General features: G+C 51.8%; 1 protein-coding gene across 5 annotated transcripts in view; it reads left to right on the plus strand.

The window, feature by feature from the left end:
- The window catches only part of Brpf3 (bromodomain and PHD finger containing 3), a 35,912-nt gene continuing 10,560 nt past the window's right edge, over positions 1 to 25,352 (plus strand). The window contains exons 1-9 of one of the 5 annotated variants that reach the window (XM_050142776.1): positions 1 to 226; positions 5,752 to 7,204; positions 10,045 to 10,201; positions 13,326 to 13,457; positions 16,302 to 16,430; positions 16,707 to 17,019; positions 17,531 to 17,833; positions 19,388 to 19,873; positions 21,795 to 21,888. In XM_050142776.1, coding sequence (XP_049998733.1) covers positions 220 to 226; positions 5,752 to 7,204; positions 10,045 to 10,201; positions 13,326 to 13,457; positions 16,302 to 16,430; positions 16,707 to 17,019; positions 17,531 to 17,833; positions 19,388 to 19,873; positions 21,795 to 21,888 — 3,074 coding nt within the window. In that variant the 5' untranslated portion in view covers positions 1 to 219. Of the gene's footprint in view, positions 227 to 1,060; positions 1,297 to 1,727; positions 1,865 to 1,935; positions 1,958 to 5,751; positions 7,205 to 10,044; positions 10,202 to 13,325; positions 13,458 to 16,301; positions 16,431 to 16,706; positions 17,020 to 17,530; positions 17,834 to 19,387; positions 19,874 to 21,794; positions 21,889 to 25,352 lie in introns of those variants that run through there. The other 4 variants (XM_050142779.1, XM_050142775.1, XM_050142777.1 and 1 more) reach the window with 4 other exon arrangements.

Genomic DNA, 25,352 nt, shown 5'->3' on the forward strand with positions numbered 1-25,352 from the left:
TACTTCCATATTTGGGCCCTAAGAGTTTATTCTCTATCCTTCCAACGGTTGCACCCATGTGCTGGATATCAGAGCCAAGCAAGCAATTGTGAAAGTCTCATCAGCCGTGCGGGCAGAGGAAACGCTTTCAAAATATGCCATTCATCTTCATATTCGATGACAGCTTGTCCATATATCCTTTATAAGCATCATTAAGTATTGGTGCTTAAGACCCCAGTCATGAGAGGTAAGCTTTTAAATTTATAGGTACAAGGGGGTGGCAAAGGGGCCTTTCCTCTTATTTTACTTTTATTAAAACAAAAGCCAGCTTGAGTCCAACTCAACTCTGGAATGGCTGCTTGTCAGACAGGCTTCTTTTAGAAAGCCGCGTAGTGCATTAAGTTATCCGACTCCTGGACAAATCAGATTCATGGAGAAAAGTATTTCCCATGCCTAGAGTGACAAACGGAATTACGAGACACGCTTAAGCAGACTGTCAAACTTTTATGTTTACTTTAAAAAGAGAAAAACAAGAACCCAGAGATGGAAAAGTCAGGTCTGTTGCAGCCTTGTGTGGAACAAGAGGCTCACCTGTGCACACAACAGACGGGTCTTTCCCGGGCTGCCTTCCCTGGGGGAGGGGATGGGGTGGACATCGCTAGACCTTTGTCCTGGGGACCTGGGGAGGGACGACTTTCCGGGAGCCGCGCAGCCACCTGCGCCCGCCCGTGGACACCACACACCGTCGGGACCTCCACCCCGCCACCCGGGATGGGGGAAGGCCATGGCTCCCTGAATGCAGAGCGGGAACCCCGACTAGCTCAGCTCCGGGGCAGGCCCGTGAGGCCGAGCCGGGGACGGGTGGCCCGTGGCGGTGGCGCCGCCGCTCCGGCTCCCCGCCGCCGCCACCGGCGCCGCGCCGGGCTCGGGCGGGGGCATCCGCTCCGGTCTCCCCGCGCTTTCGCGCTCCCGCTTCGCGTGCGGCGGCTCGAGCCGGGGAGGGAGCGAGGGAAGGGGTGGAGGTGGCGGGGGGGAGGCCGAGGGGCGGATCCTGCCTGGGGGCTGATCCCTCCCTCCCCTCGGCCGGGCTCCGTGGCGGCAGCGGTGGCGGCGGCGACTGCTCCATTCCCCCTCCTCCTCCCCCGGGAGCGGCGGCCGGGCCGGGGGAGACGGAGCGGAGGGGCCGGCGCGGGGAGGAGGCCGCGCTGCCTCAGCCGGGCCGCGCTCGGACCTGCTCGGTAGCCCGGCCCGCCCGCACGCCCGCCCGCCCGCGCCCAGGGGGGCCCCCAGAAGCCCGGGGCCCGGCCGGCGGCTGAGGTAACGTGGGGGCGGCGGCGGCGGGGGCCGGAGCGAGCGGGGGCGGCGGGGGCCGACGGGGACCGAGCGCTGCGCACGGAGGGGGGGGCGGCCAGGGCGCACAGGGGCGTCCCGACGGGGCGCGGGGGCGACGCGCGAGCCCTGCCCTGCAGCGAGGGCGGCGGCGGAGCCGGGGAAGGCGCGCGAGGGGGAGCTGCAAAGCGAGGACCCCCACCCGCACCCGCCATCTTGTTTCTCTCCGGTCCTGGCAGCCGAGCGGCTAAGCCCCGCCCTCCCCGTGGCCTCCTATTGGCCAGGCTAGAGGAGAGTTCCGCCTTTGGGCGGCCGCTCTGGGCGCCCGGGTTCCCGCTTGACAGGCAGGTCGGGCTGCCAATGAGGGCTCGCCTCTCCGCCCCCGCCCCCTCGTTCGGCCGCGCTCGCTTTTTCTGTGAGGGTCGGGCTCGGCGTCAGTCTGTGGTGCGCTCACCCTCTGGGCCTTGGGGGCGACGTTTCTCTCCTTCCTCCTTCGGGGGTCGGGGCGGTGAAGATTGTTCTGGAAGAGGCGCCCCTTTCACGGGGCAGGGACCAGGTCTGGGGGTCTTACCTGGTCTCCTGAGTCTCCCGTGTGGCGTGCAGGGCGGGCTCGGTCCAGTTGTTGAAAACTCCCCATTCGGGGGCGAGGGTGAGGTGGGCGAGTTGGGGTTCAGGGGCCGCTCAGGACGGCTCTGGAGGGGGTGTTGGGGATACGAGGGAGTGTGTGTAAGGTAAGAGTTGTGTACGTACGGAAACTCCCGCCAAAAATAACCTGGTCTAGCTGTTAGCTCCTTGTAGGCGAAACTGTTTCCCTGCGGCCGCAGCCCTGCCCGCCGTTTGCTCCCGGGGACAGGGACTGGAAGTTGGGGGTGGGTTGAGAGACGGTTCCTGGGACTGCAGAAAGGGTAGAGGCCGGCACTGTCGACTCTTCAAAATAGCTACTGAAGTGTGCGTTCCCTCCCCAGAGGCGCCTTGCCCCTGGAGGCTTGGGGACTGCGCCGCTCCTGGCTGGGGCTGCTTCTGAGACCCTGACATTAGTGACCGGTCTAGTGCCCCTAGGGCTTCCGGAACCAGAACAGAGTTGCTGTCAGGGTTCTGTTGCCTTTGGCTCCAAATGGTGTTGTGTGCCTGCCTCATTTGGCTCCTCAGCCAGGTTAGTTTAAGTCACACCTTGGGATTTAAAGGGCCTATCACTATGGTTGTCAGTGATAACTCTTAAAAAGTTAGTGTGTGCCAGGCGGGTGGTGGCGAACGCTTGGAGTTCAAGGCCAGCCTGGTCTGCAAGATCTAGTTCCAGGACAGGCTCCAAAGCTACAGAGAAACTTTGTCTCGAAAAACAAAACAAAAAAAGGAGAGAGAACAATAGACAAAAAGTAGATATTTTTGTTCTTGCTTTTATTTATTTTTAATTTTTTTATTGTATGTGCATGGGTATTTTGCCTGATGTATATTATTCCTGGTCCCCCTGAGAGTTCAGATACCAATACCTTGGAACTGGAGTTACAGGTGTTTGTGATCCACAATGTGGGAGCTGGGAACCAAAGCTAGGTCCTCTTAACTGCTGAGCTATCTTTCCAGCCCATATATATATCTTTAAGGGAGAGCCTCACTCTGTGCTATGGCTGGTCTGAAAAAACCGTGTAGACGTTGCTGGCCTCAAATTCCACAGATAGGCCTGTCTCTCCCTCCCGAATGCTGGGATTCAAAGTATGCCACTACAGCCAGCACTGCCCATGATGTGTGGAGACAGGGGGACATGAGAAACTTTGTTCAGTTACGTAGGACCAAGATTAGAATGTAGCTTGTACAGAACATCTTTGTGAAGACTGCCGCACCTCACTGGTGTTCTTTACCCCTCCAGCGTGGACGGGAGATCTGGAGTCACGTCAGCTTCGGCTGAGTCAGTTTTCTGAGCTTTTCTTCATGCCTGAAATGGAGATAATGTCTGCACAGCCTCCTGAGGTAGTTGTGAGAAGTAGTAAAAAGAAAAGGCCATTGTAGTTTGTTAAAGTGTGCCGAGCTGTTGTCCCCTTGCTGGCCGTGATGGCCTTGGGAACTGCCTGTCACTCATTGCTCCTTAGGGGCTTGGTGTGGTTCCCTAGTCCAGAGAGTGTTGTGGGAAGCATCGGGCTTTCTCTGCTACCTGAGGGTAGATTAGATGGAAGGGCCATAGCATAGCCCTTCTGAGGTACTTAAATTTAGAGGCATTCCCATAGCTTGCAGGGTTTGTAGTTGGAAATGTCCTGAGCAGTTTCGGTACAGCTTTTTGCAGGGAGTCCCCTGGGAATTAAAGTTTGAAGCATTTCAGATCTCTTTACTCTGGACAGGATCAAGAGATAGGGCTTCTAACCATGGTAAGATGGCTTGGGAGAGGCCTTAGGCCTGTGAATTTATTTATTTATTTATTTATTTATTTATTTATTTATTTATTTATTTATTTATTTATTTTCGAGACAGGGTTTCTCTGTAGCTTTGGAGCCTGTCCTGGAACTCCCTTTGTAGACCAGGCTGGCCTCCAACTCACAGAGATCCACCTGCCTCTGCCTCCCGAGTGCTGGGATTAAAGGCGTGCGCCACCACCGCCCAGAGATTTTATTTATTTCTTACAAGAACTCAGAGATCTGCCCGCTTCTGCCTCCCAAGTGCCCAGCCTTTCTTTCTTTCTTTTTTTTTTTTTTGTTAGAAAGTAGATGTTTGTCACTGATACTGTCTTTGCCTTCTCCTTTTAAAACAAAACAACACAAACAAACATGACCTTAGCTGGGCATAGTAGCCTACACACTGAATTTCAGGACAGCCAGGGCTGTATAGAGAATTCCTGTCTCAAACAAGCAAACACACAAACAAGGCGTGGTCTTACTTTGCTGGCTTTGAGCTCCTGGGCGCAAACATTCCTTCTGATTTAGTGTCTTGTTTTTGGAACCCTTAACCATCCTCTCTTCTCATCATCAACTGTCCCAGCGTTGCATGTATCCTGAGGAGGTTACATCTCACCTTGTATCATATTATAAAGATCTGACCTTTTAGTTGGCTAGGGCTCCTCGAGGACAGGGGTCATAGTGCTTAATTTCAGGGCTGGGGAGAGGGCTCACTGGGTGAAGGGCTTACTGCGCAAGCATGAAGACCTACCTGAGTTTGATCCCCAACCCCCACCACTCGGGGACAAAGACAGGCAGGTCTCAGGTGCTCATTGACCAGCCAATCTAACCGAAGCCACAAATTCCAGCTCCAGTGAGCACGAGTCTCAAAAGATTCGTGGAACCTGACTTTAGTCTCTGGCTTCCACATGTGCTTGGGTGAGCAGGTACACATGCACACATGTCTATACACACACCATACACACAAACACAGTATTTAGTTTCAATCACCTAGCACTTGCGGGTGCTCACTTACCTAGGTATCCTTCCGGACACTGAGGGCGCCCAGCAGCCAATGAGATAGGCAGGCCATTCCTTCCTCCATGGAGTTCACATTCTAGCTGGAAGACGTAGGAAATAACACAGTAAATTATGTGACTTAGATGAAAAGAAAAGCAGGAGGAACAGTTCATTGCTTGATGAGCTGAGGGATTTTGCTTTTTTTTTTTTTTTCTTTTTTGAGATAGGGTTTCTCTGTGTAGCAGCCCTGGCTGTCCTGGAGCTAGCTCTGTTGACCACGCTGGCCTTGAACTCACAGAGATCCACCTGCCTCTGCCTCCCCAGTACTGGGATTAAAGGTATGGGTCACCACTGCCAGCTTGCTTGTTTTTTTCTTTTTTGTTTGTTTGCTTGCTTGTTTGTTTGTTTTTTAAGACAGGGCTTTTATGTAGCCCTGGCTGTCCTGGGACCCCACTGTGTAGATCAGGCTGTCCTCGAACTCACAGAGGTCTGCCTACCTCTGTCTCCCGAGTGTTGAGATTAAAAGTGTGTGCCCCCACTGCCAGGCTCAAGTTTGCAATTTAAAATAATCAGAAACAAAAAAAGTTTCACTGACTAGCGGGGGGGGGGGGGGGGGGAAGGGGTGGCACGCGCGTTCTTGGGAGGCAGAGGTGGGTAGATCTCTGTGAGTTCAAGGCCAGCCTGTACTATGAGAGCTAGGGGGGGGGGGGGGGGGGATGGGGTGGCACGCGCGTTCTTGGGAGGCAGAGGTGGGTAGATCTCTGTGAGTTCAAGGCCAGCCTGTACTATGAGAGCTAGTTCCACGACTACAGATAGGCCCGATACATAGAGAAACCATGTCTTGAAAAACCAAAAATAACCATTTCACTGATAAGTGATGTTTGTAAAAAGACTTAAAGAAGGTGACGCTGCCTCAAGGGTGCTTCACAGTGCTGTGATGTGGAGGAAACAGCCAGATCTCTTGGTGTTCCCTTGATGGAAGGGTGAATGCATGTGTGTGTGTGTGTGTGTGTGTGTGTCTCGCACCGAATATCCAGTTCACACTTTTGTGGTCTTTTCTCCTCAGGCTTATCTTTGCGGTTTCCTGTTGCCATGAGGAAGCCTCGTCGAAAGTCACGGCAGAATGCCGAGGGCCGGAGGTCCCCATCCCCGTACAGTCTTAAGTGCTCACCCACACGAGAGACTTTGACCTACGCCCAGGCCCAGAGGATTGTGGAGGTTGACATCGATGGCCGCCTCCATCGCATCAGCATTTATGACCCGCTCAAGATCATCACTGAAGATGAGCTCACCGCGCAGGATATCACCGAGTGCAACAGCAACAAGGAAAACAGTGAGCAGCCTCAGCTCCCCGCCAAGTCCAAGAAACCCTCGTCTAAAGGCAAGAAGAAGGAGTCCTGCTCCAAGCATGCGTCTGGCACCTCCTTCCACCTCCCGCAGCCCAGCTTCCGTGTGGTGGATACAGGCAGCCAGCCGGAAGCACCCCCATTGCCTGCTGCTTATTACCGCTACATTGAGAAGCCCCCCGAAGAGCTGGATGCAGAGGTGGAATATGACATGGATGAGGAGGACCTCGCCTGGCTAGACATGGTAAACGAGAAGCGCCGCGTAGACGGGCACAGCTCGGTGTCGGCAGATACCTTCGAGCTGCTGGTGGACCGGCTAGAGAAGGAGTCGTACTTGGAGAGCCGCAGCAGCGGCGCCCAGCAGTCACTAATTGATGAAGACGCCTTCTGCTGTGTGTGCCTGGACGATGAATGCCACAACAGCAACGTCATCCTGTTCTGTGACATCTGCAACTTAGCCGTGCACCAGGAGTGCTATGGCGTCCCCTATATCCCGGAGGGCCAGTGGCTCTGCCGCTGCTGCCTGCAGTCTCCCTCTCGGCCTGTGGATTGTGTCCTTTGCCCCAATAAAGGTGGGGCCTTCAAACAGACCAGTGATGGTCACTGGGCTCATGTAGTCTGTGCCATCTGGATCCCTGAAGTCTGCTTTGCCAATACCGTGTTCCTGGAGCCTATTGAGGGCATCGACAACATTCCACCTGCCCGCTGGAAACTAACCTGTTACATCTGCAAGCAGAAAGGGCTGGGTGCTGCCATCCAGTGCCATAAAGTGAACTGCTACACCGCCTTCCACGTGACATGTGCACAACGGGCCGGACTCTTCATGAAGATTGAACCCATGAGAGAAACCAGCCTCAATGGCACCATCTTTACTGTGCGGAAGACGGCCTACTGTGAGGCCCACTCTCCGAGAAAGGGCGACTCACCCAGAAGCCTCAGTGAGGCAGGGGACGAGGATGGGCTGAAAGAGGGTGGCCGGGAGGAGGAAGAGGAAGAAGCAGGGGAGGAAGATCAGGAAGGCCAAGGTGGGGTGGGCAGCCCCCTCAAGGGGGTGTCCAAGAAGAATAAGATGAGTTCAAAGCAGAAGATCAAGAAGGAGCCAGAGGAAGCTAGCCGAGAGACACCTTCCACCATTGTCCCCATGGTCACTGTCCCACAGATACCCTCTTACAGGTGAGCCTCATCACAAGGGCTCTGGTTTGGTCCTCACCCTAGGCCAGGACTTCTCCAGATATGGTTGATGAATACCTGAGCTCCTCTGGGCTCCCGTATTCAAGGTTGTCCTTTGGAACCAAGGCTTATTTTGTGGTTTTTGGCCGTGCCCTACAAGTAATGTGTTTGCTCTGGTTCAGAGTGACATAAATCACTTATTTGCTTAGAAACTCGAGTGGCAGTGTATCACCTAGGTGGTAGAGCGTCACAGTCACACCGAATGCATTGAGAACAGGATCGTCTCCACTGTTAACTAGTCCATGGATTTCTAGGTGGTTCTCATCTCTGGTCTGTGTCCTTCACATCACCTCATCTCTGTGACCACCCTGAGGGCTCTCGCAGAGGCTCCCCAAAACCCATGTGGGGATAGAGTATTCTAAATGGGGAGCTACTGTGCTAAGGGCTCAACACCTGCCTTCCCACAAGTACTGCCCTGGGAAAGATGGGGACTTTTTATCCACGAGGGCTGTGGGAGGCGTGGTCCTCCTTGAGAAGTTTTAAATTCAGGGGAAAGTTCAGCATTATAGCCAAGCCACCAGGACCCTCCCCAAGAGTCTGCAGAGAGATCACTGCCTGTGTTAAACCCGCAGTACTGTAGGTACCTGGAGCTGCTGGAGGGGGTGGGCAGTTTAGGGAAGATTTTTCCAGCAGAGGCCACTTCAGGGTGACTTCTTTTAAAGTACAGTGTAGCTGGGTGTGGGGATGCACATCTTTAATCCCAGCAGTTGGATGACAGAGTCAGTTGAATTACTGGGAGTTTGAGTCCAACCTGTTTTACATAGTAAGTTCTAGGTCAGCCAGGGCTGCACAATGCAACCCTGTCCAAAAAGGGCCGGGGGTGGGGGTGGGGGTGGTTAAGGAAAGGAAGAAAAGTATGTAGCGTTAGAGGAGGAAGGGATCTTGGAGACTGCTCATCTAATGTAGTCCTTGCACCTTCTCCCACATTCCCAGATGAAGAAGCCACAGCCACAGGAGGTAAAGTTGGCTCCTTTGTTCATTCAACGAGGTGTTTATTGAGCACTTACTACAAGCCACATCCTGTTCTAAGGGGTGGGGCTAGGTGGAAAGGGCAGATTGGGGCTGTAAGTGCTAGGCTGCCTTCTGCCCAAGTCTCCACGAGGTTAGGGACAGAGGAGTACTGGTAGGCTGTAGATCAGCTGTGTGAGGGAACAGGCGGCCCCGACTTGCTGCACGGGGAAGATAGCAGAACAAGATGAGGACAGGGAGGCTCTGGAGAACTTCGGCAACTCCCGAGTGTGTCTCCTAGACACAGAGCTGGCCTCGGTCATCTCCTGAAGTAGCGGTCAGTGCCTAGTCCCCATTTGTAGGGTGTCTGTGCCCTGGGGCTACCTTTTGGTTGTCATAGCTGCTGTCTGAGGAGCTGCTCTACTGTCTAAGAACAAACAAGCCATTTAATACCCGTGTGACCTTTGTAAGCTGCTAAATTGCTCTAAGCCAGGGTATGTGGGCAAACTCACCAGATGGAGCTCTGAGAAATAAAGGAGGCAACGTGAGTCAAATACTTAGCACAGTGCCTGGCAGATAGTGAGCGCTCAATAAATGGTGGCTGTTACTGCTTCTGTTACTGTTACTCCTCCCCTACCCGCACAAATGCTGTCCACTCCACCATAGCCACGAGGCAGGGGGAGGGCAGGGGGCTGGCCTGCAGGCGGGCAGGTGTGCTTGGCATGGGTGTCGGTGGGGAGCTGGCCTTCGGGGAAAGGCCTAGGTAAGCTTGGCTTTGGGACGAGAACATGTGACTGGAGATGGAGAAAGCTTTGATGGGCAGTGCCCGCTGAACATGCCTATCTTTCTTAAGTTTCACCCCGATTAGCTACACTTGGCTCTCTTTCTGTGGAGTGGGGCGAAGAGATAAAGCAGAGGAGAATACAAGAGCACTAGGCCTTGTTTGCCGTGGGCGTGTACTGTACTAGTGAAGGGGCCGTGGATTCAGATCCCCCTTTGGCTACCATCTTAGCTACGTTAAGAGTGCCTGCCTTTAGTTAGGTGTGGGAGTGGGGCTGCTCTTCCTGAAGGTGTTCATTGGACCCTTACCTGCTCTGCCCCACAGCTTCCCTAGTTTGAACTCAATATTAAACCTTTAACTGACTACAATATCAGAACTTACGTCCTCTTATATGTCTAGATTTTTGTTGTTGTTTTCTCCTTTTTCCATTTGGTTCAGAATTAGGCATTTTGGGGATGCTAAGAGTTTTTAAATGAAAAATCAAAGGTCAGCTGGGTATTGCCTATAATCCCATTAGTTGGGAGGCTGAGGCAGGAGGATCGTAAGTAGCAGGCCAGCCTGGATAATATAGTGAGACTCATCTCTCTCACATGTGTACACATGCAAAACCCCGCCAAGGCTGGATTACTCTGAGGATTCCATGTGGGTGCAGGAAGCAGTAACCTGGCCTGCTTTCTTTGAGCTTGGTCGTGGGCTACCCCAGGGTTTGGTGAGATCCTCCGCCACCAAAGGCAGGAAACTGCCACATAGCACACAGCTTACTCAAATTCCTGTTTTCTTTTTGCTGCTTTTCATCAAGAGGGGGCTATGGGTTGAGGAGCGCAGGCCTGCTTCTCTGTACTGCCCTGACAGCGAGTGACAGCAGGCAGCAGGGAGCAGGTGGAAGCCGTCCTGCTCAGTCTGAGCTGCTTAGCGCTGCTGTCTTTTCTCGGCTCTCCTCTCTCTGGCTTCCTCTAGAAGGTTCAGAAGTGGACCGAGGTCTGGATAGGATGCACAGTTGTGTGAAGCCTGAGCTTCCCGCTGACCTGTCTCTCTCCCCTTGCCTCTACTTAAGGTTGAACAAGATCTGTAGTGGTCTGTCCTTTCAGAGGAAAGCCCAGTTCATGCAGCGGCTTCACAACTACTGGCTGTTGAAACGGCAGGCCCGGAATGGTGTCCCCCTCATCAGGCGCCTGCACTCCCACCTACAGTCCCAGAGAAATGCCGAGCAGGTAGGTACAGGGAGGGCGAGGGGGAGGAATGAGGCGGGGATGGGGGCATGCCTCCTCCCTGTGCCCCCTGAGTAGCCTTGGCCTGTAGGGATCACCTCAGGGTGCTTTGTCTGGGATAACTACCCAGACCCTCAGACCTGACAGCTGCCCCTTCTGAAGGAGACACTGCATTGGTTCCTCTACTAAAGGGCTTCAGAGAGGCCATTCCTCTTGGATTAATTTGACCAAACTTTAATTCTCCACTTCTCTCTCTGTGTTGTCCATCTGTCTGGCCTATCTGTAGTTTGTTGCCTACTGTGTGTGTGTGATCTGTCGTGCCTCTGAGGTGTGCCTGGGTATGATGTCTGTCATGCCTGTACCTAATAAAGGGCTTTCCTCTATTAATTTTGCAGCACAGAAAACATGGCATGGGAACTGATGAGGGATTCTGATTTTTTTGTTTGTTTGCTTTAGATTTATTTTACATGCATGGATGTCTATGTACCATGTGGGTGTCTTTGACCACAAAGACCAGAAGAGGGTGTTGTGTGGACTGGGACTGAAGTTATAAATGGTTGTTATCCACCATGTGGGTCCTGGGAGCTGAACCCTGTTCCTCTTCAAGAGCAGCCAGTCCTCTTAACTGCTGCACCATCTCTCCAGCCCAGATTCCAGTCATTTTACCCCAGCTGACCCAGAAACATGCAATACTGCAGAGACCACAACAAAATGTATCCACACATTGTTTCCAAAATTTGTGGTGGAAATTTGTCTTAAGGTTGTTTCTGATCTGTTGACGGCTTTCAGCAAATGATGATCACAACACTCACGCACTCTCATGCGAGTGCGCACGCGTGCACACTCACAGACACTAGTCTGGGCAGAGACGTGAAAGAATTTAAACTGAAAGCTGTGCTTAGGCTGTAAAAGCTGATCACACGGGAACCCCAGGCCAGAAGGCTGACACCGTTGTTCTCTTGCAGGCAGAGTGCACAGTAGGACAGCAGATTGGGTACCCAGTCTCCTTTCTCTTTTTCTTTTTAAACAGTTTTTCTCTGTGTAGCACTGACTGCCCTGGAACTCAGAGATCTGCCTGCCTCTGCCTCCCTAGTGCATAGTCTTAAATGATCTCAAGCCATATTATTAACTTGGCTGTAGAATCTGCTAAAAGTTCAGTTTCTTTGAGGCTAAGAGCTATTTTTGTTTTAAAAAAAAAAAAGTATCACTACAAGGCTTGACTTAAGGATAAACTCTAGGGCAGTGTCCAGTCCAATGTTGCAATTACATAGGCAAAATCCTCCAGATGTTGGGCTGAGAGCCAGAGTGGACCCACTGTGTAAAGTAAGAGCAGGTGCCCTTTGCCCCCAAACATGTCCTATTAAATATAGAGTTGATGGTCTACCCTGTAGCCTGCGGCCTGTCAGGGATGGCAGCCGTTCTGCGCTGGCAGTCACTGCATGCTAAGTGTCTTCTGCTCTAGTTCCCTGTCATTGGTTATTCCTTCCTCAGTTGTCCCCGTCTGTCTGTCCTTGGGCCTTGGGTCTCATGCTACTGGACATCCTGTTTACATGTCATAGCTAAACTGAGACACTAACTTCTACCTGGCCCCTCTTTTTTCTATTTATTTATTTATGTATGTATTTATTTATTTATTTATATTTCTCCCCGCCACCGCCTCCCATTTCCCTCCCCCTCCCCAATGGCCCCTCTTTTTTCGTGTTGATTTTTTTTTTTTTTTTTTTTGGTTTTTTTTCGAGACAGGGTTTCTCTGTAGCTTTGGAGCCTGTCCTGGAACTAGCTCTGTAGACCAGGCTGGTCTCGAACTCACAGAGATCCGCCTGCCTCTGCCTCCCGAGTGCCACCACCGCCCGGCTTAAAGGTTTATTTATTTATTATGCATGCAGTGTTCTGCCTGCATGTATGCCTGCATGCCAGAAGAGGGCACCAGATCTTATTACAGATTGTTGTGAGTCACCATGGGGGCGCTGGGAATTGAACCCTGGTCCTCTGGATGACTCTGGATGAGCAGTCAGTGCCCCTAACCGCTGAGCCATCTCGCCAGACCGTGTTGATTTTTGAGACAGGGTTTCTCTGTGTAGCCCTGGCTGTCCTGGAACTCACTCTGTAGACTAGGCTGGCCTCAAACTCACTGAGATCCCAAGTGCTGGGATTAAAGGCATGAGCCACCATCGCCCTGGCTAAAGTTTAATTTTTTACTATTTAAGTGCATGCATATGCGTTTGTTTGTGTGAACATGTGCTTGTGCAGTAGTGCAGGTGCCTGTAGAGACTGGAGGCAGATCCCTCTGGAGCTGGAGTTACAGGAGGTGGTTGTAAGTCAGGTCCTCTGCAGCTCTTAGCCACTGCGACATTTCTCCACCCTGGATTCACTGATTTTTGCTGTTTTACCAAAGTATTTTCAATCCCACAAACTACTAGTGAGAACCTGAACTTGTTTTCCATCCAAGGCAAAGCTTGTGGGTAATACTCTTTCAACCCCTGCTTGCTGGTTTTCTCCTTAGAAATTCTTTCCAGTTCTGAGGGCCATAGCTGAGCAGCCATGGCTCTGGGCCTGCAGAAACAGTCCCAGGTTACTCTTCACCGTTTGTTCTTTTTTCCTGTTTTTTTTTTTTCCCTTTTGGTTTTTGAGACAGGGTTTCTCTGTGTGTCCCTGGCTGTCCTGGCACTCTGTAGACCAGGCTGACCTCGAACTCACAGAGATCCACCTGCCTCTGCCTTCTGAGAGCTTGGATTAAAGGTGTGCGCCACCACTGCCCCGCCACTGTTTGTTCTTGTGCAGCACCAAAGAGTCACTGTGGGGGCTGGAGAGATGGCTCAGTGGTTAAGAGCACTAACTGCTCTTCCAAAGGTCCTGTCTTCAATTCCCTTTTAGTTATGGGGAATTGGCACCCTCACACAGAATATATACACCAGTGTACAATAAAGAAATCTTTTTTTTTAAAAGACCTTTTTAATAAGCTTCAGCTTTGCTTTAGTAAAAAAAGAATCATCTTGGTGTCAGGAAGCTTGGAGGAAAGGTCCCGGGGTGGTGTTGGGGCGGGGCTCTCAGCAGCCATGGTGCATGTGGGGGAAGCAGGGGCTGTGGGAGGACGGAGACCACAGTCGCTTGTTCTTGCCTTGCTCAGCGGGAGCAGGACGAGAAGACAAGTGCCGTGAAGGAAGAGCTGAAGTACTGGCAGAAACTCCGGCACGACCTGGAGCGGGCGCGGCTGCTGATCGAGCTCATCCGCAAAAGGGAGAAACTCAAGAGGGAGCAGGTGAGCAGGCGCCCGGCCAGGCTCTCTAGGTCCCTCTCTTCTCTGTGGCATCTGGTGCCAGCGTTCTTTTCCCTCAGTACTGAGAACGCTGTGGGCTCTGTGGTCGGCCCACTTGGTTTTGGGTGGAGTGCTTCTGATGGCTTCTGTTTTGTGGTTCAACTTGTTTGGCCTGGAGCCTAAGCTTACCTAGTCCCTCCTGCCTGAGGCCATGACTGGAGTCCCTGTTTTAGGTGTTTTTGGAGGGAGATTGACCTGAACATTTTGAAAAGCTTCTGGAGCCATTGCATGACATTGCAAGACGACAGCCTCTAGCCTGAGGTTCTCCTGGGCCTGAAGTATTTATGGATTTGGAGTTACTTAAAATGACCAGGCTCAGTTCAAGACGTCCTAAAAGTCCCTGCCCACGGGGAGTGATAAGGTTGGTGGTATAGTTCATGGAGCGTGAGGTGTGTAGCCAGACCGCGTCTAAGGCCCGGCTCTGCTGCTTTCTATTCCTGTGGCATTAAACTGCCTAATCTCTGAATACCTCCGTCTCCTTGTCTTTAGTGATAACAGCAGAGCTGACATCATAAACAGATGAATTCATGTACGTAAAAGTTGAGACTAGTGCCGGGCACATGAGCTGGCAAGGTGGTAGCTGCTGCTATCATCAGTGGTCGTACCGATTCTCTGCCCTGCTGGAGCGTCTGCTGGAGCGCTCCACACATGGCACAGAGCAAATACTATTAATTGAACAGATGACAAGTCCAGACTTCCCTAGTCCAAGAATTGTGGCTGTTACCCGCCTGCTTTCAAGGCCTGGGTTCAAGCTGCCCTCCTTCCGTTCAGTTTAAGCGCAAGTCCTTCTTTCCTAGGTCCACAGCTTGAGGTCCACTCTGCATCCTGGGCGGCTCTCACTGTGCTTAGCATGAGTGGCCGGGGGCGTCTCTTGAGATCTCCACAGGTCAAACTATAATTTGTATCCAGGCTAGGTCCTGTTGCTTAGATTGTTCAGGAAAATGAGAGGAGGGGGGAGAGGCCCCGGCTCTGGGTAGGTAGGCAGGTCGATGTTGATGTGGACAAGAGGCACACGTGTAAAATAACATTGTCCAGGGTACCACTGCAGGTGCTGCTTGAGTGATGAGCCTGGACTCCCTGGTCACCCTGGGCCCACACAGATGTTCTCAGTGAGAGTGCTCAGTGCTCGTGAGAGTCACGTGTGCTCACATTTAGTTTCATCCGTGTGCTTGAACTATGGCCCAGGCTCAAATGCTTTCTCGGTTATTTTCCAACCAGGTAACCCATGGCAACTCAATCATGTCGCTAAACTTTATGTACCATATTTATAAAGTGGGGTATTAATTTCTGCTTCAGTTATTATGTCATTAATTGAGATAATACAGGAAGAAGAGCAGAGTGGCATTATGGTCTGGAGGACTCTGTGGATACTGACTGGAGATTCATGCTAACTTATCCCATTAGCTGTGTGACCTGGAGCCAGTTACCTGGTCTCTCTGTCTCCCCTTCTTTGAGAAGTGGAAGTGTCTCTCGCTACCTACCTGGCACTCAGTGTTATATAAAGTGTTGAGACTGACCATCCCACTAACGTATACACATAACTAAAAATGAAGTAAATTGTTGATGTTCATTTTACTCTTTTGGCATTTGGGGGAACTGCCACCCAGCTCCCAGATAAATCACACATGGAGGCCTATTCTTAGTTTTGGATTCACACCTTAGCTTGTCTTGTTTCTTCCCAGCTTTTCTTAACCTATATTAACCCATCTACCTTTTCCCTCTGGACTTTTTAAATCTTTTTTACTTCTTTATATCTTATTCTCATTCTTACTCAGTGGCTGGATGGGTGGCCCCTGACATCCTTCTCTCCTTGTTCTCTGACTCCTCCTCTTTTCTCCTATTTATCCTCTCTGCCTGCCAGCCCCGCCTATCCTTGCTCCTGCCTTTCTATTGGCCGTTCATCTCTTTATTAGACCATCAGGTGTTTTACACAGGCACAGTCACACAGCTTCACAGGGTTAAACAAATGCAACATAAATACAAGTAACACACCTTAAAGTAAAGTAATATTCCCCAATAGTAAATCTTTTAAGAATGCTTAGGCCATTACTTGGGACCTAACATGGATTATTAATTACTATAATCAATAATTGTTACTACTTCTGTATGTTTTGGTATGGTTCTTGATATACAGAAAACTTTTTTTTTTTTTTTTTTTTTTTGTTTTTCGAGACAGGGTTTCTCTGTGGCTTTGGAGCCTGTCCTGGAACTAGCTCTGTAGACCAGGCTGGCCTCAAACTCAGAGATCCACCTGCCTCTGCCACCCGAGTGCTGGGATTAAAGGCGTGCGCCACCATCGCCCGGCTTACAGAAAACATTTAAAGTAGCTGTTTGTTCTAATCTATTCTCTGCTGCTATAATAGATTGTCACAGACTGGGTCATTTGCAAAGGAGAGTTGGTTAGGCTCCCAGCTCTGCAGGCTGGGAAGTATGGGCATGGTGACAGACTGGTGAGAAGGCTCCGTGCCACAGCTCGTCTTGTGGATGCACGAGTGGAGAGTTTGTCTCCACCACGGTGGCTCCTGTGACAGCCTGCTCTAGGACTCCTAACCCGTCCTAAGGGTGAAGCCCACAGGATGCCAGCACCTCTCCACCCTCACAACTGGGAGTTAAGATTCCGATGCGTGAACTTTTGGGAGACATTCAAGTCATCTAGCCCTCTTGGTGTCCTTACCCATGGGGCGGGGCGGGCAGCTTCATACCTGGTGGCAGGTGATTAACAGCAGTCAGGCTGAAGACCCAGTGAGTCTCTGTTGAGCATTCTGGTTCCTCCTGCTTTCATCACAGGTCAGGGTTCAGCAGGCTGCCATGGAGCTGGAGCTGATGCCGTTCACAGTCCTGCTGAGGACAACTCTGGACCTGCTGCAGGAGAAGGACCCCGCACACATCTTTGCTGAACCCGTCAGCCTGGATGAGGCAAGTTGTCCCTCCGAGCAGCAAGCCTGCTCTGGAAATAAGCTCTGAGTAGGCCAAGGAAGGAAGGGGTTGAACCACAGGGCATCCAGAAGTGAGGGTGGGTGGTGTCTTGGCAGGCTAATAGACTTGCCCATTGTTTGGGTGGACCATGCCCCGAGGTTCTTAGTGAGCCTGACATGGCCACAGCAGAAAGTTGGGAGGTCAGAGTAGCAGTGAAGGGTGCACCTGCGTGGCTCATAAATAGTTGTTGTAATTGTACAGGTTTTATATGTTTAGGTTCCAGATTACCTGGAATTCATATCCAAGCCAATGGATTTTTCTACTATGAGGCGGAAGCTGGAATCTCACCTGTACCACACCTTGGAGGAGTTTGAGGAGGACTTTAACCTTATAGTTACCAACTGCATGAAGTATAACGCTAAAGACACAATTTTCCACCGAGCAGCTGTTCGCCTGCGGGACCTGGGAGGGGCCATCCTGCGGCACGCTCGTCGGCAGGCAGAGAACATCGGCTATGATCCCGAGAGGGGCACCCACTTGCCCGAGTCACCCAAATTGGAAGACTTTTACCGATTCTCCTGGGAGGATGGTGAGAAGCTTGGGTGGGTAGGGAGGAGAAGGACCAGGATGAACGAGCAGCACAAGGACAGGGCCCAGAGAGCCTTGGAGGTGCAAAGCTGTGGTTGGGAGCAGATGGGTGTGCGCTGAGTGCCTGTTGAGTGGTAGAAAAGGCATAGCTGTCTGCTTGGAAAGCCAAGGCCTCTGGACCCCTAAGTGTAGCTCTCTGGAGCATGGGCTGGGAGGACCAGAAAGTAGAATGCCTGTGAGCACCACACTGCCTGTCTCTGCTTGGTGAAAATCTCTGGCCAGGGATTGCTAGACCACTGCATGCCTGCTATATGGCCATCGCTGTAACTGCTCCCTGGAGCTGTTGCCCACATTCCCATCCACCATTTCTAGGCAGTAGTGTTGTGGGGCCAAGGCCCACTGGGAGGCACTGGCCCGGGCATTCCAGGGTCTTACTTTGCATCCAGAAGATTTCTCTTTCTCAGTGCTGGGCTCGTCATTCAGCCTCTTCTGTCCTCCCTTTTCTCTGGCAGTGGACAACATCCTCGTCCCAGAGAACCGGGCCCATCTGTCCCCAGAGGTGCAGCTGAAGGAACTGCTAGAGAAACTGGATCTGGTGAGCGCGATGCGGTCAAGCGGGGCCCGCACCCGTCGAGTCCGCATGTTACGCAGGGAGATCAATGCTCTTCGGCAAAAGCTAGCACAGCCAGCGCCACCACAGCTGCTGCCACTGAACAAGACCGTGTCCAATGGGGAGCTGCCAGCAGGACCGCGGGGGGATGCGGCTGTTCTGGAGCAGGCATTGCAAGCGGAGCCAGAAGATGATGGGGACAGAGGTGAGAGAGGGTCACAGACAGGCAGGGTGCGGAGTGGGTAGGGTAGTCAGGAGTAAGAGGCTAGCATCTCTTGAGAGTATCCTCCCCTGAGTATAGGTCTGGTCTGATCCTGAAGGTAAACAAAGCCCTTGGAGGGGGTCTTCCTTCATATCTCATTTGGGATGCTATTAACAAATATTTAGCAATCAGTAGAGAATAAAATTTATTTGTCAGAGTAGATGTTGGCTCTTGTATTGGTCTGGATTCACAGGGGACCTAGAGGTTCTGGAACGGTTAGGTGCAGGGCTGTGGGCGGGCTGTGGGCGGGCTGTAGAGATTAGGGTGCCGGAGCCCAGTAGCTACGTACTAGGTAGGTATCAGGCAGTTTAGCCCCTGATATAGTGGTACTGTATGGTACAGCTAAACAGCTTACTCTGCCACTCTGGAGAAGCCTGAGAAGCCTGGGATGTGAGAGGGGAAGGGACGTGAAGACCCTTCTTCTGGACTCTTGGGATATTGGTTGGTTGGGCTTTTTGGTTTTTTGTTTTGCTTTGTATTTTGAGACAGGTTTTCTCTGAAGTCCAGGCTGTCCTGGAATTTGCTCTGTAGACCAGACTGTCCTCAAATTCACAGAGATCCACCTGCCTCTGCCTCTGCCTCTGCCTCCCAAGTGCTGGAATTAAAGGCGTGCACCACCGCTACCTGGCTTGACTCTTGGTTTTAATCTCAGCTGGCCAAGGCTGTAGGCCATCCCAGACAGAGGTGTCAGACTATAAAAGGCCTAATTGATTTAAGTAGGTGGCTTTCTCAAGTGTAAAGGGATATTTGCAATCAACGTTCTATTAGAGTCACGTGTAAGATTTTTAAACCATCCCCTACCTTAGTGAACTGAGGACCTGATTCTAAAACACCCCAGGAGCTGTTTATGAGCTGAGCTGCTTCCCATGCCTTCCCTTTGGTGAGGACAGAATTATTTCACTGGTACCTGCCCTTGCCCTGAGCCCTAGGTTTGGGGAGGCCTGCCACTCACATGGCCTAAACACGGGAGTTACCTCTATTTGGTAAGGCTCCCACTGAAGGGATTGGGTCCATTTTAGTGTAGGTCAGGTACATGATTGAGAATCAGCATAGGTGACCATTGTGACTCTTGGTAATGTTCATGTGGCAGTCAGCACAGATCAGAGTTCCTCTCCTTGACACGTGCACAATGGCCAGTGGCCCCAGCCTCACTCAGGGCTTCAGGGTAAAGTCGCAGGGGTTCACATGGGGGGTCTGAGCTATGGCTTGGGAGTAAAGTTCCAAGTGGAGCAGACTGATCTGGGAAGCTCTGACTTAATGCGCTTGGTCTGAGTTCCCTAAATCTGCAAACACCTTTTCTGTCTGCTGTGTGTCCCCACAAAGCCGAGGACAGGTGAGAAAACTCTGATGTCCTCCAGTCTGTCCAGCTGAAACCTCACCGGATTACTGCCCAAACAGGTGGCCCTCTCAGGCTTTCTTGCCCATCAGAGTCGTTATCTGGCTGGTGGGAGCAGACCGTTGCTAGAATGTTCAAGCAGGTTCTCTTTTTCTCAACAGATGATTCCAAAATACCTGCCCCACCAACCCTGGAGCCTACTGGGCCTGCACCATCCTTGTCTGAGCAGGAGTCTCCCCCAGATCCCCCCACCCTGAAACCCATCAGTGACAGCAAGCCTTCAAGCCGGTCCCTAAAGTCCCGGAAGGCGGAAGACGATGAGCTCTTGGAGAAATCAGCTCTGCAGCTGGGGAGCGAGCCCTTGCAATGCTTGCTCAGTGACAATGGCATTGACAGACTGTCTCTCATAAACCCTGACAGCCCTCCTGGTACCCCTCTCAGTGGGGTGGGCCGCCGTACATCCGTCCTCTTCAAAAAGGCCAAGAATGGGGTTCAGCTGCAGAGGAGTCCAGACGGGACCCTGGAGAACGGCGAGGACCATGGTGCAGTGGGCGCTCCAGCTTCCCCAGCCAGCACGGAAGATGAGCACTGCTCCAGGAAGAGGCCAAGGAGCAGGAGCTGTAGTGACAGTGACGGGGAAGAGACAGGTGATCCTGCCTGTGACTTCTTTAGCTATTTCCCATCTGTTTGCCTGCTTGCCTTGCCACGGGCCACCTTCCCCTGACAGTCATCTCTGGTGGCCTCTGTGAGAAAACAGGCTTAGAGCAGTTGTTCTCGGAGGGCCAGCTTGTATGCCGGGCTATCACTGACCTCGAGGGGGATGTAAGGTTTTATGTGGTAAAATGGTTCCTGCCTTCACTTGAGTCTGCCCTTGATATTTTTATCAGACACTGCCTTAGGCCCTGGAGGAAAATTAGTGAACAAAACACGAACATCTCTCTTAGAGAAGAAATAGACGAAAGGCAAATGAGGGTCTTGTGTTAGAAACTGTGGGGACAATTAAAAAGCCACACTTTAAACCGTTAGAGAAGAGGGACAGAGCGCCGGATGGAACGAGACACAGCAGTCAGGGAAGGGGACATTTGAGTAAAGGTTTGAAGGGGCTGAAGGTTTGAGCTGCTGGCATCTAGGGGAAGAATATTTTAGGAAGGACAGATGAGCAAATGTCTTGGAGGTGGGAATGCATTTGCATGTCCACAGAGCAGCACATGTGCCAGCTGCAGCAGTGATGTGGGTGGGAGAGGAGGAAAAGGTACCAGTTCCGTTCCACGAAAGTCCCATTCCAGGAGAAAGTAGAGAGGTCCCCGGAGTTGCTAAAAAATCACAGAGCCCAAAGTGTGGGGTTGGGTGATGCCGCCAGAGCCATTCAGGAAACGACCTGGAGTTGAGAAGACTCCTCTTGAAGGTCCTTCCTTTTGCCTGTACTTCTCTATAGTAGGCTAGACATTTAGGATAGAGAGCAAGAGCTTGAAGTTCAGATCCTGACTTCCTATTGGCTGTGTGCCCTCTCTGAGCCTGTTTGCATCTACTGATTCCTACCCTGCGGTGCTGAGGTTGGGGCATATTAGGAGCACAGCAAATAGCAGCCAATGGTAGCAGTTACTGTCATCTTTTCAGCTCTCTGTCTCTGTCTCAGCCAAACAGCATGGAGAACACTGCACTAAAAATGAAGGCCTTTGCTAGTGGGGTCATCAGGCCCCATCGTCAGCCTGGAGCTCTCATGCTTGGGGATACTGCAGCAGCGATCCTTTCCTAGCCCTCACATGCGGGCCCTCAGGAACATTTCTGTAAACAACTGTAGTTGGAGCTCAGAAAGCAGGCAGGGCACAGTGGGCTTCTGGGACTCACATCGAAGTCATCATATTGGAAAGGCCAGTTAGGCTCAGGCACCTGCTCTCCATGGGTCTGGCTGGCCTTACAATTTTCTAGCCATGGCTTCTGTCGCAGCTCTCAAATCAGGGGCCCGATCCTCCTTCAGTCTTTGTTCAGTGGTCAGAGTTGGAGGACTCTGGAGTTAGAATTCAATAGATTCAAAAAAAGGAAGCCTTCCTTGGTAAGGTGACCCTAGGACGATGAAGCAGCTCCCTCTACCTGAGGTGTCTTGTTGCAAAAGGATTCAGACCAAACAGCTTCCTCTGTTTCACAGAAGGCAGGGGCCAAACTCAGCCTGGAGCCAGGGTTCTGGTGCTCCATTCTTCAGTGATCTGAGCTGCCGTAGCTCTTAAAGTCTCCCGAGCTCTGTGAGCTGTCTCTGGGTGCGGATGATACCGAGCCCTTATCCTGCCTCAGCTTCTGCCATCATCCCCAAAGAAGGAGGCTGCTGCCGCCAGCTGGGACGGGGAGGAAGTTAGAGCAGGCCAGGGACATGTGAGCCCGCCGGGGTGGAGAAGTCCTGCGTTTTTCCTCGGTAGTCGGGCGTGTGCTGCTCAGCTAATACAGTCTACTCACGGCCACCTAAGATGCTGTCCTTACAGGGGAGGAGCAGCCTCCTACCCACTCCAGTCCTCTGAGGCGTGTGTCAGGGAAGGGGGGTTCTACACTCAGGCTCACTCTGTGTGTCCTTGGCAGGCGTGACTAACGGCTTCGGAAAGCACACTGAAAGCGGGTCTGACTCGGAATGTAGTTTGGGTCTCAGTGGAGGACTGGCATTTGAAGCTGGCAGGTAAGGATATTTATCCACCAAGCTCGGGCAGCCTTGACACCACCTTTTTCCTTACTTCTGCATTCAGGGACAGTTTGGACTTTCTTCCCACTACCATTTCCTCAGTCTCTAGTCTTAACTGGGAGCCCTGAGGGAAGGGGTTGGCCTTCAAATGTTGCTGAGTTTGTGGGGCTCAACCTCCTTTTGCCCAGGGAAGTGACCATCTGATACACACACGCCCGGGTGCGCACACACGTGGATAGCCTAGCTAGTTGCAGACGTGGTTTTGACTAAGCCTCTTAGAGTTTCATAGGGTTGGTCTCTTTGGATTGTTTTGACTTCTGTTCTGTGGCCCTGAGGATTGAGCCGTGGGCCTCACATGTGCCAGGCAAGTACTCTACCAGTTAGTCACAGCCCGAGCCTTTTTTGGTTTTGTTTTGTCTCTTGATAATAGGATCTTGCTGTGTGGCCCAGGCTGGACTGGAATTCAAAGCAGTTTTGTTGCCTCTGTCTCCCAGGTGCTGAGATGGCAGGCGTATACTACCAATATGTCTGGAGCTGGCCCTTGGTTTTTTGAAATAGGATCACTCTAAGTAGCTCAAGCTAGCTTCCAGCTCTCAACCCTTGTTCCCCCGCTTCCCAGGTGCTGGGCTTACAGGCATTTATCAGCTACATCCAGTGCCCACAGCAGTGGCCTCTTCAGAGAGATTGGAGGGGTGAGCAAGTATGAGACTTTAAAGGCCCTCTTTTCAAAGACTCCAGGTTACCTGTCACTGTTGAGAAGGGATAGGCTTCTGTTGTTCTTTGTTTTGTTTTAACCTGAAGGGAGGATTTCTGAGACCATAGCTTTCATTTCTCCCAAGTCTAGGAGTTGACCGAGCTCATTGTCCTGTCTGTGTTTTCTGTTCTTCAAACTCTGGGGTAGAGCGGGGTGCTTGGATGAGAGGACCTTGGTGCCACAGGGAGTGGTGCCTGCTGAAAGGATCCCCTGAAAGGCTGGTCTGTATCTGAAGGCTTCCAAAGCAGCCTTCTCTGGCGTGTGTGCCCTTGACGCTTGCTTGCTTGCTTGCTGAGCTTCCAGGTGGAGCTGTGAGGGCCTCCAGTTACACACTGGCCCTGGGCTTTTCCTCCCCACGAAACCTCAGAATTGCCCGTGCTTGCTGCTTGTGTGTTGAAGCCTCCAAAGACAGAGTAGATGGGAGTAGACAGTTTACCAGCACTAAAGAAGACAGATTTCAAAATGGTAGGAAATGCTTCTTGCTTGCTCTCAGGCTTCCTTCAGAGATAGTGCTTAAGCCGAGCTTTGCGACCCATACCTGTAAAACCAACACTTAAGCTGCTGAGATAAAAGAACCATGAGCTCAAGACCAGCCCGGGCTATATAGCATAGCCCTGCTTAAAAAACAAAAGCAAAACTCCTAAGCTGAGCAAGTATGCAGGTGCCTGGAAGTTGAATTTACTGGAGGTGGTAGGAGTGAGGTCACCCATCGGTCTCCTTAGGGCCCTTGGCTAAGGTGGAGAGGGCACGCTTCCCAGCTGTGAGCCGTAAGGAGCAGACCAGGATAGCCTGCTGGTTCAGATGTGCATTGGTGTGTTTTGTCAGCATGTATGTCTGTGAGGGTGTTGATTCCCCTGGAACTGAGTTACAGACAGTTGTGAGCTGCCACGTGGGTGCTGGGAATTGAACCCGGATCCCCTGGAAGAGCAGTCAGTGCTCTTAACTACTGAGCCATGTCCCCAACTGCAGTATTTCTTCTTTCAGTCTGCTTAAACAGAGGGACCTTACAGGTGAAGGCACTGCTGCCAAGCCTGACGATGTGGTTCAGTCCCCAGGAACACCACAGTAGAGATGGAGAGCCAGCCTCCCCCCCCCCCCCCCCCCCCAGGCTGCCCTCTGACCTACACACACAAATTTTAGGAAAGATTAAGTAAAATTGGGGATTCAAGGGTTCTGACTGCAGTGTTCTCTCTCCCTATCCCGCCCCCCCCTCTCCAGTACACTAGGAAGAATATAAAGGAAGCTTTTTTTCTTTGGTACGGAAGCCATACTATCTTTTTTGTTGTTGTTTGAGACAGGGTCTCACTTAATAGCTCTGGCTGTTCTGCTCCACTCCAGGCTGGCCTCAGGCTCATGGAGATCCTCCTGCCTCTGCCTCCTGAGAGCTGGGATTAAAGGCATGCGCTGCTGTCTAGCCCATGCCCAGCCTCTTCTGCCCATTTGTTCTGTGCACGGCCTTTTCAAACGGTCTTCTTTTCCATTGTTGCACTCCGTGACAGTCTCATGTACTGTGACTGAGGCTGGTCCTTGGACTGCTGGCCCCCTAACTCCACCTCCCGAGCACAAGGGTGACACTCCTGCCACACCACGCCCAGCCGCACCCTCCTTTGTGGGTCGTCCCTCCAGCACCTGTGGTGTGAGTTGTCACTGTTAAAGTACATGCCAGGCCCCGCAGTTTCTCTTGGAGAGGAGGTAGATGGAATTACACTCTATATTCAGCATCCATCTGCCTCCTCAGAACCACACAGAGTTCTGCAGGCTAGTTTCCAAGCCTTTCCTGCCCATTCTGGCACTCTGCGGTAGACCAGTAGTGGTCTGAAAATACAAGACCATCCCCAGAGTGCAGAGTGTGTGAACTCGTGGCTTCTCCACAGCACCGCTGGGTGGCCAGGGTCGCAGAGGGGATGAGACGAGGTAGCCTTTACCTGTCTCTCAGCTGCCTTGCCCTGCTCGCTCCTTGTGTGCCCTGCCCAGGTCAGGGTGTAAGCTTAGAGACCTCTAGTGAAATCAGTAGCATCTCCACTACACGCCAGTCTCGAGTCCATGGACAGGTTTATGGGTGAGTGCACGGGGTCCTCAGTATGAACTGAGGATTTCTGGCATTGTTTCCCAAACAGGTGCCAACTACGTTCGCTGAAGGAATGGGAGTCATGGTTTTGATTAAGCTGAATTTTCGTAGCATAAATTCGGTTCCAACTCAGTGAAATCGAGTACCGCACTGTAGTCATTCCCAGTCCTTGCTGCGTTTTATCCCATCCAGGGTTTTCTAAATATTTTGGCTTTTTTGTAAAAAATTGACTCTCTAACCATTTTTTTCTGGTCAGAAAATTATGTATCAGCAATATTTTTATTTATTTTTGAGACAGAGACTTACTGTATAGCTAATCTGGTTTGATTATACCATCTACTATATAGCCACTCTGTAGACAGTCTAGCCTCAGCTCATCTGCCTCTGCCTCCCTAGTACTAGGATTAAAAATATGTGCCACCAGACTCAGCAGCCATAATGTATTTAAGGTTCTCAGCCGCGTGATCCTTGCCCAGAAGCTCTCAGCTCTAGACTGTGCATTAAAACTGCACAGGGGGGTGGGTGGTGTTCAAAATGCCAGTGCCCTGGTGGCCATGGTTATTACTTCTTTTCTTGTCCAGTATATATATAGTTTACCTTTCCTCCCTCCCTCCCTCCCTCCCTCCCTCCCCCCACCCC

Source organism: Alexandromys fortis, unplaced genomic scaffold (assembly GCF_014885135.2).
Source record: "Alexandromys fortis isolate MF-2015 unplaced genomic scaffold, M_Fortis_MF-2015_v1.1 scaffold_9, whole genome shotgun sequence".
Taxonomy (NCBI): domain Eukaryota; kingdom Metazoa; phylum Chordata; class Mammalia; order Rodentia; family Cricetidae; genus Alexandromys; species Alexandromys fortis.